Source organism: Notothenia rossii (assembly GCF_949606895.1).
Source record: "Notothenia rossii genome assembly, chromosome: 6".
Taxonomy (NCBI): Eukaryota; Metazoa; Chordata; class Actinopteri; order Perciformes; family Nototheniidae; genus Notothenia; species Notothenia rossii.
In genome coordinates this window covers 42,129,150-42,144,914 of record NC_136909.1, presented here as the reverse complement: position 1 = coordinate 42,144,914, position 15,765 = coordinate 42,129,150, and the positions used below count along the sequence as shown (strand labels likewise).

Sequence of the window (15,765 nt, the reverse complement as noted above, 5' to 3'; positions counted from 1 at the left end):
GCCGCAAACTGTCTGTTTATTGACGTAAAACTGACGTAAAGCAACCAGTTCACTGCAGTGTTTGTGGAGGTCTGGCGTGTTTGCTAACATCAAGCTAGCTAACGAACGCCAATTCGACACCTTTATCTTTTTCAGGTTCGTTTCTTAACATTTATCTTAAATTCTAAAGAGAGTGTCTGGAATGGCATGAAAAAATGATAATACTATTGTGTTTTGCAGGTGCCGTCATTACGACACGTGTTGTCTGCTAATAAGCTATGAAGATGAGGAAGCGACCTAACATTCTGCTAACAGGTGATCAACAACAACAACTACTGCTGCATGTCTGTCCGCCGCCAGTGGTGGGAAGTAACTAAGTACACTTACTCTAATACTGTACTTAAGTGAAATTCTGAGGTACTACACTGGGTTCAGAGGTAAACATTGTATTTTGCTCCACTACATTTATTTAATACCTTTAGTTACTTTGCAGATTTGAATTTATGATAAACAATATAATAAACACTAAATTCAGACTTAAGTTACACCTGGAGTAAATGCACATGCTACCCAGCAGTAAATAAAGTCATTCAAAATGAGTTCTACCTTTTATCAGCTTCATCACATCAATAATTATAATTAAAACATACAATGTATATTATTCTGAAATGGGCCAATCTGCATAGTGAGTACTTTCATTTTTGAATGCAGGACTTTTACTTGTAACAGAGTATTCCTACCAGTGACGTGCGGTGAGCTTCATGGCTGGTGAGGCACTGACTCTTTCAGAATCAGATTTACAAATTTTATATTTTGACCTTAATCAAAATATTCGGTTATTTTCAAAAGCTTTTTTAGTCTGATGCTTCGATTCATTTTAAACAGACCGTTCAACAAAAGGATACCCAAAATCTAAATATTGGATTGTTCTTTCTTAGTAAGATCCCATTTTCATTACAATTGTGGTCTTACCTTGACTTGAAGATTAAGGCCATGCTCTCCTTCTGGACAACAATCTCTATTCGTTTTTTGTAAAAGTCCTCCTTATCTTCCTGTAGTTTCAAAAGTCTAGTTTGTTGTTTGTGTCTACCGTCTCTGAATAACAGTAGCAACAAGAACCTGTGGGCTCACGTGCGCCCCCTTCAGTGCGGCAGAGGTTATGGCTGCCTCTCCTGCTGCTTTTTTCATTGCCTTTAGAGACCAGCGAGCCTAAATATCATATATACGTTAAATAAGTTATTTAGAGACTATGGATGGCGAGGATACATTTAATATAAGGGATCTACAAACATTACATTGGTGACCTACAGTGAGATGGTAACAGGCATGCCCTTAGGGCCCGCTTTCCAGCTAGTTTCTGTGGGGTGACACATTCTGAGGTGAGGCAGAGCTCATCTGTGCCTCACCTCACCCCACAGTAACTGGCTTGAGCGCGCTCACAAAATAAGTGCCCGCGCTAAATTAGTGCCCGCGCTCCAGCAAGTTACTGTGGGCTTACGAGAGGCAGAGCTCCTCCCTGCCTCACTTCAAATCGCTACCCTTAGTTGTAGCGGAGCTCGGCCAATTTGCTGATTTTGACTTTAAAAAGCGATTGGAATCATACATTAATCACACTTACATCATAGATCATTGGAGACATTTTATTATTATTATTACTATTTAGTTTTTCTTTAGTTGTTTTTGCGTTACATTGGAGTATGACAGGTGAGGCTCTGCCTCCCCTGCCTCCCCTGACTGCACGTCGCTCATTCCTACACTCTGGTACTTTGACTGAAGTACAAGATCTGAGTACCTCTTCCACCTCTGCTTTTAGCTACATGCAGTCACGTCAGATTGGCACTTATCATCAGGATTACATTTTAATTTTGTATTTATATAGTTTGTCAATTTGAACAAGAATTCCGTTTTTAATGTTGGCACGTCCGACTCATCTTGTCAGGACCTGGTGATCATTATCAAACTAATACTCAACCCACATTTCTAACTATAAATGAATTATTAGATACCAGAGCAGAGGTAGGAGAAGTACTCAGAGCTTGTAGTTCAGAAAAAAAAAAGTTACTCAGGTAAAAGTATTAGCATCAAAATATACTTACAGTACCAAAAGTAAAAGTAGTCATTGTGCAGGTTGGTCCATTTCAGAATAATATATATGATATGTTTTATAATGATTGATCATTAAAGTGTTCTCAAAGCTGGTAAAGAAGCAGCTAGTTTGAATGACTTTGTATACTGCAGGGTAGCTTGTGAATTTACTCCAGGTGGAACTAAAGTCTGATTTAACACTTGGTTATATTTCACATCATTCATCCACATCTGTAAAGTAACTAAAGCTATTAAATACAGTAGGGTAAAAGTACACGATTGACCTCTGAATTGTTGTGGGGTAGTTTATAAAGTAGCAAAAATAGAAATATTCAAGTAATGTTTAAGTCTCTCAAATGTACTTGGTTACTCTACACCAGTGTACCAGAAGGGTTAGATCCATCGGTATGGCTAAACCGCCTGATCATATCTCACCAGCTGGTGTAGTATACATGGCTTTACCTTTTGGAAGTAGGGCAACACTAAATATCCATGTCCTGAATGTTACAGGAACCCCTGGTGTTGGAAAGACCACTTTAGGAAAGGAGCTGGCCCAGCGGACAGGGCTGTCCTACGTCAACATAGGAGACCTGGCACAGGAAGGTAACAAGGTTACCCGGCTGTTCTAACAAATATTCCACTACTTGTATATATTTGCACTTTTGTCATATATATTCATTCATTTTCATATTTTCATACATTTTTGTCTACCAGTTTTTGTGTGTACTGTATACATATATGCATATATTTGTTACTTTAGTACGGTGGGGAATGGCATATCCGTCTCCCTGTTTTGTACCAAACACTCCAAAAGAAACCAACATTGGGACAAGCACCCACAGGATGGAGCATCCATCATCTAACTGTTTAATCACAAAGGAAAACCCTTATTGACCACTCTCTTGTGCCCCGTTCACACCAACACGGTTCCAGGGCCGGTTCGGAGCTAGAGCCTGAAAAGCACCTGTTTTCCCTGTTCACACCGCGGCGGAGCAGCCTCTAAGCTCCGGAAACCGGTTCGTTTCAAGCACCAAACATTTTTCGGTCTAGAAGCAAGAACCGCATACGTCACGCTTACGTCGGGGGGGGGGGGGGGGGGGGGCGAGTTTAGCTTGAGCTAACAGTTAAAGGGGAGTACAGCAAATACAAGTAGTAACAAGCAAAGTGCTGAGCAAAGTGACTAGATGCAGGAATATTTATCAACTGCTTGTGTGACAGTCAGACAGTGAATACATTAGAGCGGCCGCTGCTGTGAGCTAACGGGAGAATAAACTCCGGTGGAAGAGCAGCCAGCACTACAGCAGACCGTAAATGCAGCTGAAACACATTAATAAACAATGAACCCCGGCACTCTGGAGAAAGTATAAGGTTGGAGAAGTGGTTATTTAATTTAATCTGGCTTCGCATGATTAAAAGCAACACGATCATCGACCCGACGCACTAGTCCCCCATTGTTGTTGTAGTGAGCGCCGTAAACGGTGACGTCATGACGCAGCAACAGTCGGGCTCTGGGCGGTGTGAACAAAGGGGGCCGAAAAGAAGAACCGGTTCCGAACCAGAAAAGCTCTAGCACGGAGCTAGAACGGGAACTGCGTTGGTGTGAAAGGGGCATTTGTGCTGGTTTGAATCTTCTCTCGATGGGTCACTTCTAGACTTCTAATGCAATTCTAAGCAGATAAATATCAGAGATAATCCTGAATCTGTCTCCACAGGAGAACTTTATGATGGCTATGACGAAGAGTACCAGTGCCCAATTTTGGATGAGGACAGGGTGAGTTCATGCAAGCTCTTGACCGGGAGATGATATGCTGATCTGGATGCACATGGATATGACTTAGTGCAGTCTGCACCACCCTGCTGCACGTCTTGGTGTTTTCTGCCTCACTTTATTGCACATGACATATTTAAACTATAGGGTTCTGAAGTTGCAGAACGCTACCAAACTTGCCATCAACCAGCAAATAAAACCTCATCAGTTTACATAACATACATAAAAAAACACTTGTGACAAATGTATTTATGTAGTCTACATATACATGCATGTACATGTATGTGGGAGGATGTGGACACGACTGCAACGGCACTACTCCACAAGCTGGACGCCACCCGAAGGGCCAGATGGACTGAAATTGTTGAGTCAATCGATTTCACCCATTCCAGCCGTAAGGCGTGGCAGATTATTAACCAGCTCACTGGCAGGAAAACAACACCCCCCAAGTGCCCTGTGACAGCAGATGCCATTGCAGCCCAGCTCCTGAAGAACAGCCAATTCCAAGGTGCAGACAAGAACTTCGCCCGCTTTACGCTGCGCGAGGTATCTTCCATCTCTAGGGCACCCAGTGTCGATGCTGACATCTCCGGGGAATTTACAACAGCTGAACTTAGGGCGGCCATTAGCAACCTTAGGCAAGGCGAGTCCCCGGGGCATGATAATATCCATCCGGAGTTCATGACCCACCAGAGTGAGACAACATCTGCCTGGCTCTGCTCCTTTTTTACATCCTGCTTCCAGAGGTCCAAACTGCCGAAGACCTGGCGCCGTGCTGTTGTTATCGCTCTGCTGAAACCAGGCAAAACTGCGGAAGACCCCAAGGCCTACAGACCCATCTCGCTGCTCTGCGTCCCATTAAAGATTCTGGAGAGGATGATCCTCAGCCGCATAGAGCCAGTAGTAGACCCACAGCTTCCAAGGGAACAGGCTGGTTTCCGGCGGGGCAGATCAACAGTAGATCAAGTAACCCTGCTCACCCAGGACATCGAGGACAGCTTTCAGGCCAAAGACAAAGCTGGGGTAGTGTTGCTCGACCTAACGGCCGCATATGACACCGTCTGGCACCTTGGACTTCACCTGAAGCTGCTGAGGACAATCCCAGACCGGCATATGGTGAAGTTCCTAATGGAGATGCTGTCCGACCGCAGCTTCATCCTTCGGACCAGCGATGGCCAGCGAAGCAGACTGAGAAGATTGAGGAACGGGGTGCCACAGGGGTCTGTCCTCTCACCACTGCTGTTTAACATCTATATCCACGACCTCCCGGAGATAACATCCAGTAAATATGGTTACGCGGATGATCTGGCCATCATGCTGCGTCAACCAACATGGTCAGCGGTGGAACAGGGTCTCAACCAGGACATGGGCATCTTGGCTGCCTACATGCGCATGTGGCGTCTGCAGCTCAGTACTGGGAAGACTGTGTCGGCCGCATACCACCTGTGCAACAGAGAGGCAAAAAGGCAACTATCGGTGTCCATTGACAACAAACGTTTGGAGCACCAACTAGCCCCCAAGTACCTCGGTGTTCGGCTGGACAGGACATTGTCCTATAAACAACACCTGGAAGAAGTGAGAGCCAAAGTGACAGCAAGGGTCTCGCTTATCCGCCGCTTCGCTGGTACAACCTGGGGTGCCTCCGCCAGGACGCTACGAATATCCACACAAGCCCTGGGGTTCTCTGCTGCCGAATATTGTGCCCCAGTCTGGTGTAGAAGCCCACATGTGAAGAAGATTGATCCTGTCATTAACAACGCCCTTCGGATCATAACTGGTTGCCTGAAGCCCACCCCCGTGTCCTACCTGCCAGTCCTAGCGGGAATTGCCCCGGCCGGCCTCCGACGAGAGGCCGCTACCCTTGCACTTGCAAGGAAAGCCCAAGAACATGACTGGCATATCCTGCATGAAACCACAACTAAGGCAGCGACCCCAAGCAGACTCAAGTCCCGTCACCCCTACAACAGGAGAGCACAAGAGATGCTTGGTTCCATCCCTGAGGACCTGTCTACAAGGGCATGGTTAGCAACTTCCTGGAAGCAGGAATGGGAGTCGGCTGAGCTCACACGTCTGCACCATCACATCCAAGACCCGGGAGATGGAGTCGAAGGAGAACATCTACCACGCCGGCACTGGACCCTACTGAACCGCCTCCGTACTAGGGTTGGTCGTTTCAAATCATCAATGAAGGAGTGGGGCCTGGCAGACAGCGCAGTATGCGAGTGTGGCGAGCCTGAGCAGACTGCCGACCACATAATCACCACCTGTCCTCTGTACAGACCTCCTTCAGAGGCTGGCCTCTTCCAAGTGGGACCAGAGACGAGAGCGTGGCTTTGTGACACTGAGCTGGACATATGACGACGATACACGAAAGAAGAAGAAGACATGCATGTAATATTTTTCTAATATGCATAATTGCAATCACCAATATACAGTGGGGTAAAAAAGTATTTAGTCAGCCACCAATTGTGCAAATTCTCCCACTTAAAAAGATGAGAGGCCTGTAATTTTCATCCTAGGTACACTTCAACTATGAGAGACAGAATGGGGGGAAAGAAACCAGGAAATCACATTGTAGGATTTTTAATGAATTAATTGGTAAATTCCTCGTTAAAATAAGTATTTGGTCACCTACAAACAAACAAGATTTCTGGCTCTCAAAGACCTGTAACTTCTTCTTTAAGAGCCTCCTCTGTCCTCCACTTGTTAACTGTATTAATGGCACCTGTTTGAACTCGTTATCAGTATAAAAGACACCTGTCCACAACCTCAAACATTCACACTCCAAACTCCACTATGGCCAAGACCAAAGAGCTGTCAAAGGACACCAGAAACAAAATTGTAGACCTGCACCAGGCTGGGAAGACTGAATCTGCAATAGGTAAGCAGCTTGGTGTGAAGAAATCAACTGTGGGAGCAATTATTAGAAAATGGAAGACATACAAGACCACTGATAATCTCCCTCGATCTGGGGCTCCACGCAAGATCTCACCCCGTGGGGTCAAAATGATCACAAGAACGGTGAGCAAAAATCCCAGAACCACACGGGGGGACCTAGTCAATGACCTGCAGAGAGCTGGGACCAAAGTAACAAAGGCTACCATCAGTAACACACTACGCCGCCAGGGACTCAAATCCTGCAGTGCCAGACGTGTCCCCCTGCTTAAGCCAGTACATGTCCAGGTCCGTCTGAAGTTTGCTAGAGAGCATTTAGATGATCCAGAAGAGGATTGGGAGAATGTCATATGGTCAGATGAAACCAAAATAGAACTTTTTGGTAAAAACTCAACTAGACGTGTTTGGAGGAAAAAGAATGCTGAGTTGCATCCAAAGAACACCATACCTACTGTGAAACATGGGGGTGGAAACATCATGCTTTGGGGCGGTTTTTCTGCAAAGGGACCAGGACGACTGATCCGTGTAAAGGAAAGAATGAATGGGGGCCATGTATCGTGAGATTTTGAGTGACAACCTCCTTCCATCAGCAAGGGCATTGAAGATGAAACGTGGCTGGGTCTTTCAGCATGACAAATATCCCAAACACACCGCCCGGGCAACGAAGGAGTGGCTTCGTAAGAAGCATTTCAAGGTCCTGGAGTGGCCTAGGCATTCTCCAGATCTCAACCCCATAGAAAAACTTTGGAGGGAGTTGAAAGTCCGTGTTGCCCAGCGACAGCCCCAAAACATCACTGCTCTAGAGGAGATCTGCATGGAGGAATGGGCCAAAATACCAGCAACAGTGTGTGAAAACCTTGTGAAGACTTACAGAAAACGTTTGATCTCTGTCATTGCTAACAAAGGGTATAACAAAGTATTGAGACAAACTTTTGTTATTGACCAAATACTTATTTTCCACCATAATTTGCAAATAATTTCTTTAAAAATCAGACAATGTGATTTTCTGATTTTTTTTTTTCATTTTGTCTCATAGTTGAGGTATACCTAGGATGAAAATTACAGGCCTCTCATCTTTTTAAGTGGTAGAACTTGCACAATTGGTGGCTGACTAAATACTTTTTTGCCCCACTGTATGTCACATTATTATTCTCTTTGAATAGCTGTAGGTGAAATTCTGCACAAACTCTTTTGTGTGGTAATTTGAAATGGAGTGGAAACCTGAGCCAACCAGCACGGTGCTGGCGGGGTTTTGGAGCCCCTCCTCAAAACACAACTTAGTGCACTAACATCTTGTAGAGAAGTGAAGGAAGAGGTGATGCTGTTTCCTCCTTCTGCCACTAAATAATGCAAATGATTTCTTCAGATTGAATTAGGTTAAGGGTATGTTAAAGTGGCCTTATTGTCCTTTTGCAGGTGGTGGATGAGCTGGATGACCAGATGGTAGATGGTGGGATGATCATTGACTATCATGGCTGTGACCTGTTCCCTGAGCGCTGGTTCCACATCGTCTTTGTCCTCCGCACAGACAACACACAGCTGTACACGCGGCTAGAGAGCAGGTAACGTACACTTCTGATATACAGTGAACCTGTTTAATGCATGTCTGTCCCACATCCAACTAGGGCCTGCAATGTGCTAAGATTAAAAACACTCACACATAGTGGCATGCAGAATCTGAGTGGTATGTCAATGCTGGGGCACTATAGACTATGGCTCAAAATGTCATGTTCTGTAATGGCTGACAACACTCCCAACAGGCAGGTCTGAATTTTACCCCCATTTGCCATGGCTACAAATGGTACAAAAGCTCTACCTTCTGACATGTTTGCATGCAAAATTACTTTTCTTGATTATCAAAACAGTTGTAGATTTTAATTGTTTTTATTTAATTGACTAAATATTTGCAGCACTTCTATGTAACGGCACTGAAGAAACATTGATGGCTTGACTAATCCCTGCCTACCACTCAAGATTCAAGATATTTTGTCTATTGTCATATAAACAGTATAACGGGCAGTTGTACTGAGCAATGAAATGATTACACTCATCAACTCAACTCTATTGGGTAACCCCTTAGATATGTTTAGTTATGGATTGAATTCAAAGATTCAAAGGCTTTATTGTCATATTCAGAGGAGCTACAGTGTAGTTATGCCAATGAACCTTAAGTCCCAAGCCCCTCCAACAATGCAACAAAATGTATAAGACATAAAACGATCAAACTAATTTAAAAATAGTGCAAGAAGAAACAGAGTAGAACCAAATAGTGCAGGTTATGATGCGAGACCAATATGCAAGTAATGCTGATGAAGAAAACCATATACATGTCTGCTTTACTACACGAGGACCCTGCTCCACTCATTAGAAGGTCGTTGCACTCTGTCTGAGGTGGACTCTGTTTGATGACAGGGGGTATGCGGGGAAGAAGCTGCAGGACAACGTGCAGTGCGAGATCTTCCAGACTATCTACGAGGAGGCCATGGAGGCCTACAGCGAGGACATCGTCCACCAGCTCACCAGCAACACTCCTGAGGACATGGACCGCAACCTGGAGCAGATCATCCAGTGGTCTGAGCAGTGGGTGAAGGACAATAACTAGAAGCTGGACTCTGTCAACAAAAGTTATTTGGACAATTAAACATAAATGGTAAACTACATTTATTTTCACAGGCTTTGCCCACATGAAGACTTATGATATTTTCCTCAGTGGCTTGGCAAATGGTCGGAATATAAAGCAGTGGATGGTTATCTATTACGAAATGGTATCGAACAGGCTTACTGACACAAGTCGGAAGCCATAACATGATATGTAACAGAGCGTACTGGCTTCAAGTCATAGCACTTGTGTACTGCTGCATTCGTGTCATATTTTTGATAATAAATGACTAATGGTAAACAACATTGTCACAATTTCCTTGTGATAGGCCTACTGACATTATTACACAACACTCGTTAGGTAAAAGTCATTAGAAGTTGGGGTTAACAGTTACTCCAAGTCTTTTTACTTTCATCAGATATATCCTGATTTAATTGTTTAAAAATATCCACATTTTATTTAAAGAACAGACATTTGAGAACGTAGCTACTCTATTTGGATTATGCACTATGCATTATTAGCTGATGAGCTGTAGGGTCGCTGGTTCAAGTCCCGAACTAGACAGTATGGTGTGTGGACTGCTACTTGGAGAGGTCCCTGTTCACCTCCTGGGCCCTGCCGTGGTGCCCTTGAGCAAGTCACCAGACATCCCCCTTCCCCCCTCACTCCCATTGCTCCCCGGGCACTGTGCAATAGCTGCCCACTGCTCCTAGTACTAGACTCCTATTAGGATGGGTTAAAAGCAGAGAACACATGTCACTGTGTGTGCTGTGTGCTCTACATGTGTGACCATTAAAGAGGGTTTCATCCCTCCCAATTCTTCTTCTTATTTTAAATTCTATTTAGGTGCTTCAGGTAAATAATGGATTCTGAAGATATTTTCCCTTTGCTACTTTTGTATTTCAAGCTGAGAACCACTCCTGTCCGTACAGTCACAGTTTGTGATTACAGCTCTGTGTGCAGAGGCTGTTCAGCGCCGAAGTTATGTTCAGGTAAACTGTTCGGGTGAGGTGTGGGTAAATTAAATATATACAAAATAGACAGGGGGTTGGTAAATAAGTACATTTACTTAGCCTACAATTGTACTTCACTTGAGTACTTAGTACTTCTACTCAACTACAATTCAGAGGTAACACGTGTACTTTTACTCCACTACATGTATTTAATACCTTTAGTTACTTCACAGATCTGGATTAATGATGTGAAATCTAATCAAGTGTTAAATCAGACTTTAGTTCCACCTGGAGTAAATTCACAAGCTACCCTGCAGTATACAAAGTCATTCAAACTAGCTACACCTTTACCAGCTTTGAGAACACTTTCATGATCAATCATTATAAAACATATCATATATATTATTCTGAAATGGACCAATCTGCACAATGACTACTTTTACTTTTGGTACATTAAGTTTATTGTGATTCTGAATTTCTGATACTTTTCTACTTTTACTTAGTATTTTTGAAACCCTTGTACTTTTACTGAAGTACCACACCTGAGTACTTGTCCTTCTCCCACATCTGAGAATATACATACATAAAAACATGTTACATTTTAAATAAATGTATATATCAAGTCCTGATGAAAGACACGGTGTTGAACTAGTTTTCTGACCGCTTTATGGTATCGTTTATCTGTCGGAGACTTTCCAGTGAACCGGCAGTGGCTAATTTTACACTTAAAAACTAGAAATAACTAACTTGTTCTTAGTAAAACGAATTTACACTTCAACATTTCTGTTGAAAAAGAGGATAACGTACGGAGCCCTGGAGGGTTCATAGAGAGAAAAATAAATAAAACGTGGCCACGTTTTACTAAAGCGTGCGCACGAGTTACTAAAGCGTGCGCACGAGTTACTAAAGCGTGCGCACGAGTTACTAAAGCGTGGCCACGAGTTACTAAAGCGTGCGCACGAGTTACTAAAGCGTGCGCACGATTTAATAACTAAAGCGTGCGCACGATTTAATAAAGCGTGGCCTCGTTTTGTGTGTGTGCGCGCACACGTGTGTGTGTGTGTTTGTGTGAGGGGCGTTTGGGTGGGGGGCGGCATTTGTTTATGATAGTATCGTTCGTTCCGGTGTACTCCGGCAGGACTATCACATCGAGATTAAGATTAAACGAATTTCTTTCACTTGGGAATACACATATAACTATGGAGAACCAGATTTGTGTAAATTACTGTTCGTGGTCATTTGAAAACAAATGCCGGTGGTGTCGGACACACACAAACACACCGAGCACGCACACAGAGCGGAGCTGAGCGTGCACACACACACACACACACACACACACACCATGCGCCCCGGTGACAGGACATCTCCTTCATAAAACGAGGCGGAATACTCTGGTAGTTCGATGTGTGTAGAGGTGTGTGTGGTTAAACGTAGCAGCCTCGATCTCTATTAAGCGGTTCTAATGAAGGGAAACACAATGAAGTAAACAGTAAAAGGCACAGCTCTTTGCAGCTGGTGCTGCTCTTCTCAGATTCTGCTGAGTTACACGTTACTGCATCCAGAGCCCTGTACTACGGAGCCAGTTCAACAGACCCTGGATATGTTCGATTTACCCGGCTTAACTAGCCCTAACAAACGCAATGTCGATAAGCGGTCCTGCGAAGCTGGTTATCAACTCAGTAAATCAACCAGGGTTTCTCTGACCGGCTGAGAGCGCGTTCACGTGAAAGGGACGGGGTTAGCAACATTTGACCAATCACAAACATGGAGACGCGTGCTGACAGCGCAGTGTCATACTTCATGAATGAATAGTGTAAATAGCGAATCCTGCTTCGTAGCACAGGCCACTGGTGCCGCAGATTTCATGAAGTGAAGGAGGTTTTCCTTCTATAAAACAGCTGTGGGCAGCAGATACTGTGAGTCACGGACAGGAATCCCTCAATATAAATAAAACAAGGCCAAGCTTTATTAACTCGTGCGCACGCTTTATTAAATCGTGCGCACGCTTTAGTTATTAAATCGTGCGCACGCTTTAGTAACTCGTGCGCACGCTTTAGTAACTCGTGCGCACGCTTTAGTAAAACGTGCGCACGCTTTAATAACTCGTGCGCACGCTTTAATAACTCGTGCGCACGAGATAGTTAGGTATATAATGTAGCCTACAGCACAACAGACCAGCCTTTCTCCCCGAAGCATGAAGAGGAGTTCACCTGCTTGATCGGTAAGTTAAGTTGATTATTAGCTTGCTATTAAACATGAATTGCTAGCTTAACTGTGTATTTGGCCATCTACCTGTTAGTTGTGCTGGCTATTTATTAAGCAGCCGACCGACATAGCCAACTTGCTAAGTTTAACAAGCTAATACCGGTAGCACTAGCAGCTAGGATAAATGGTGTCAACACTAGTTTTTCAACCAACTGTTCGTGGATGTAGTGATAAAAACACTTTTGATTGTGCATCAAGTGTAATGTTCTTATTTGTTATAAATAACACACGGTCTTGAATCTTTAGACTAGCTTCACTAGCCACTTTATTAGCCAACAAGCAGTACCAAGTTACATCTTGTTCTACTCACTTCTATATGTCAATATATGTTATACTGCCACCTAGTGGTAACATATATGCATTGTAACTATGCATAAACATCTATCATTACATCAAGTTTTTTCAATGGATTTACAATGTCACCATAACATACTTTACAAATCCACAGTTCTTTGCAATCGTAAACGTTGTGAATGTTTGCAATTTATACTTTGTTTAATCCTCTTTCCAGAGCAGACAGTTGAAACAATGGATGCTGAGCTGAGGGGTTTGTTAATTAAGCGGAACATTTCTGAGGAATTTATCCAAAAGCTGGAAAATGAAAAGGTAAGCCACTTTACATATGTACGAATGTAAAGTGTGAATTGCGTACTACCTTTCCATGAGATGAAGAACAAGTCAAAGAACTGACAATCAATATTTTTGTTGAATCCAGAAAGCACACATTTTGGCCACAGTGAGGGTTAGTGTTGCTTACAAAAATCCAAATGGATTTTCTTTTTTAATGAAATTATTTTAGCAGGGATTGAATAACAGATTGTTGGAAATTTGGCAATACAAATAAAATTGGTAAGATGTTGAACATTTTAGGAGAGTATTCCCAATTGAAAGTGAATTTGAACTAATGTGGCTCAATGGTTTTAAGAGTCAAGTCATTCATAATTCTATTATTTATTTCGGCACATTAATATGTAATTATAATCATGCTCCCAACGATTGTTTTTGGTTTTTTTCTCCAGATTGATGCATCAGTAATACCTGCAATGACGGATGCTGACCTGGCAAAGTACATCCCTAAAGCTGGAGATAGAATAGCTACTGTTGCCTTCTGCCGGCATAACAATTCATCGCTTGACACAAAGAGCAGGAAAGACACAATGCTCACAAGGCTGCGACAGAGATTGGTCTCTGGTGAGGCACCAGTACCTGCAAAAAGAAAGCCATGGGCAGGAAATACAAGTGATAAAAAGCAAGAGAGACGGGTTGAACTTGGATGGATGGATTTCGATGGAAAGCAGAAACGGTACAAACAAGTGAAGGCAATCAATGGTGGAGGAACCAGACACCTGATCATCAGCAAGGACAAAACATTAGTGGAAATCAAAGAAATGGCTGAAAACTTGTTTTTCCCCGATGGTTTTTCAAAGGGAAAGAGAAAGCTCTCATATTATTCAACTGAAATTGAATCTTCTCAGGTACAGGTCAGCAGTTCTAGCACTGTGGATAACTTGTATGAAGAAAGCAGAGTAAAAATCCTTAGATTGTACCTTCGTACCAAAATAAGGAAAGTGGAGCTGTCCTCAGATGAAGAGGAGGCAGAGATGCAGTTAACCTCAACCCCAGTTGTAGATCTTACTGGAAGTGAGCCACATTATTCAACTGATGTACAGGGGATCGATGAAATGGTTCATCAAGAGATCGATCCTGAGATTATTATTGGGGCTATGGCAAATGATGGTGTGCAGTTAGATGACACACTACCGTGGAATGACCAGCCACCACATAGATTGGGCGACCCGCAACCTGCTCCGTGGAATGACCAGCCACCACATGGATTGGGCGACCCGCAACCTGCTCCGTGGAATGACCAGCCACCACATGGATTTGGCGAACCGCAAACTGCTCTTGTTACAGAGCCATGGAATGACCAGACAATGGATGAACCTGCTCCTGTTACACTGATTATCAGGAGGGGGCATTGTCTCACTGACCTTATCAAAGCCTTCACAAACCCAGACATTTTAAACACTGAGGTGTTTATAAAGATGCGTCTACCCAATGGTAAACTTGAAGAAGGAGAGGGAAGTGGTGTGACCCGGGACTGCTTAACTGAATTTTGGACAGACTTTTATGAAAGATGCACCTTGGGAGGGAATGTAAAAGTTCCCTTTATTAGGCATGATTATCAGTCTGAAGAGTGGCAGGCAATTGCCAGAATCTTAGTAGTAGGGTGGAGGATTGCTCGCTATTTCCCAGTGAAACTGGCAGTACCATTCCTTGAAGAGGCACTGTACGCCACATCCACCAGTAGCTTAAAGGACACCTTTTTGCAGTACGTGTCTGAACAGGAGAGAGAGGTCCTTGTTAAGGCTTTGGAAGACTTCAACTCTGTTGACACTGATGCACTGTTTGATGCCCTTGAAGCACATGAGTGCCAGCAGGTTCCTACCAAGGACAATCTGATCCCACTGCTTTCACAGATGGGACACAAGGCTCTCATACAGGCACCAATGTATGTAATCAAGTGTTGGCGTCCCATTGTGGTGCACTTAGCAAGTGTGTTGCCACAAGATGCCCTGAACTATGTTATACAGCAGAAAACACCAACTGGAAAAGCAGTGAAGGAGCTCCTTCAGTTCCCAGATGAGATGACTCCACCCCAGACTGCAGTTGCCCGCTACCTGAAGAGATATGTAGGTGAAGTTGATCTGAGCACCCTTCAGCTTTTCCTCCGCTTCTGCACTGGTTCCAATTTAATGGAACAAACTATTAAGATACAATTCATCGAAACCTCGAACTTCGAGCGAAGACCACAATCTCACACATGTGGCTGCCTTTTAAAACTACCTGTAGGGTACCACAATTATCCAGACCTCCGCAGTGATTTTAATAGTGTACTTACAAGCTCTGTGTGGGTGATGGATATCATCTAGACAAGAAGGAGATAGCGTCTATAGGTTGCACCCACAATTTCTACTGCAGTTATGGTTTTGAAAGGAACATTTAAAGACGGGAGATAATTTTCAAGGTGTAAAAGGCTTTCTTTCAGCATTTAACATTTTTTCTTAGCTAGGCGCTACGTTTATATATGCACTTTGAAACTTTAATTTCTAATAACTTCTTCCGGTTCTTTCGACAAAAATGCAATGCAATTTCTCCATAGGATTTTGGAAAATAGCTCGAAATAAGGTCTGTGGTTGACACACATTGAAGAGACGGAT

General features: G+C 43.5%; 2 protein-coding genes across 3 annotated transcripts; both read left to right on the top strand.

Moving 5' to 3' along the window:
* Window positions 1-7: 7 nt before the first annotated feature.
* ak6 (adenylate kinase 6) lies at window positions 8-9,629 on the top strand. The gene is made up of 6 exons (XM_079687213.1): window positions 8-135; window positions 220-294; window positions 2,575-2,667; window positions 3,777-3,835; window positions 8,144-8,289; window positions 9,140-9,629. Exons 2-6 carry the CDS (start codon window positions 258-260, stop codon window positions 9,327-9,329), a joined length of 525 nt encoding a protein of 174 aa, XP_079543339.1. The 5' UTR covers window positions 8-135; window positions 220-257; the 3' UTR covers window positions 9,330-9,629.
* A 148-nt stretch (window positions 9,630-9,777) lies between these two features.
* LOC307043026 (uncharacterized protein) lies at window positions 9,778-15,747 on the top strand. Of its 2 annotated transcripts, XM_079687212.1 has the most exons (3): window positions 9,778-12,500; window positions 13,056-13,150; window positions 13,564-15,747. In XM_079687212.1, exons 2-3 carry the CDS (start codon window positions 13,073-13,075, stop codon window positions 15,475-15,477), a joined length of 1,992 nt encoding a protein of 663 aa, XP_079543338.1. In that variant the 5' UTR covers window positions 9,778-12,500; window positions 13,056-13,072; the 3' UTR covers window positions 15,478-15,747. The 2 variants fall into 2 exon arrangements, with proteins under 2 accessions (XP_079543338.1, XP_079543337.1); XM_079687211.1 differs by having other exon boundaries at window positions 9,778-13,150.
* Window positions 15,748-15,765: the final 18 nt, after the last annotated feature.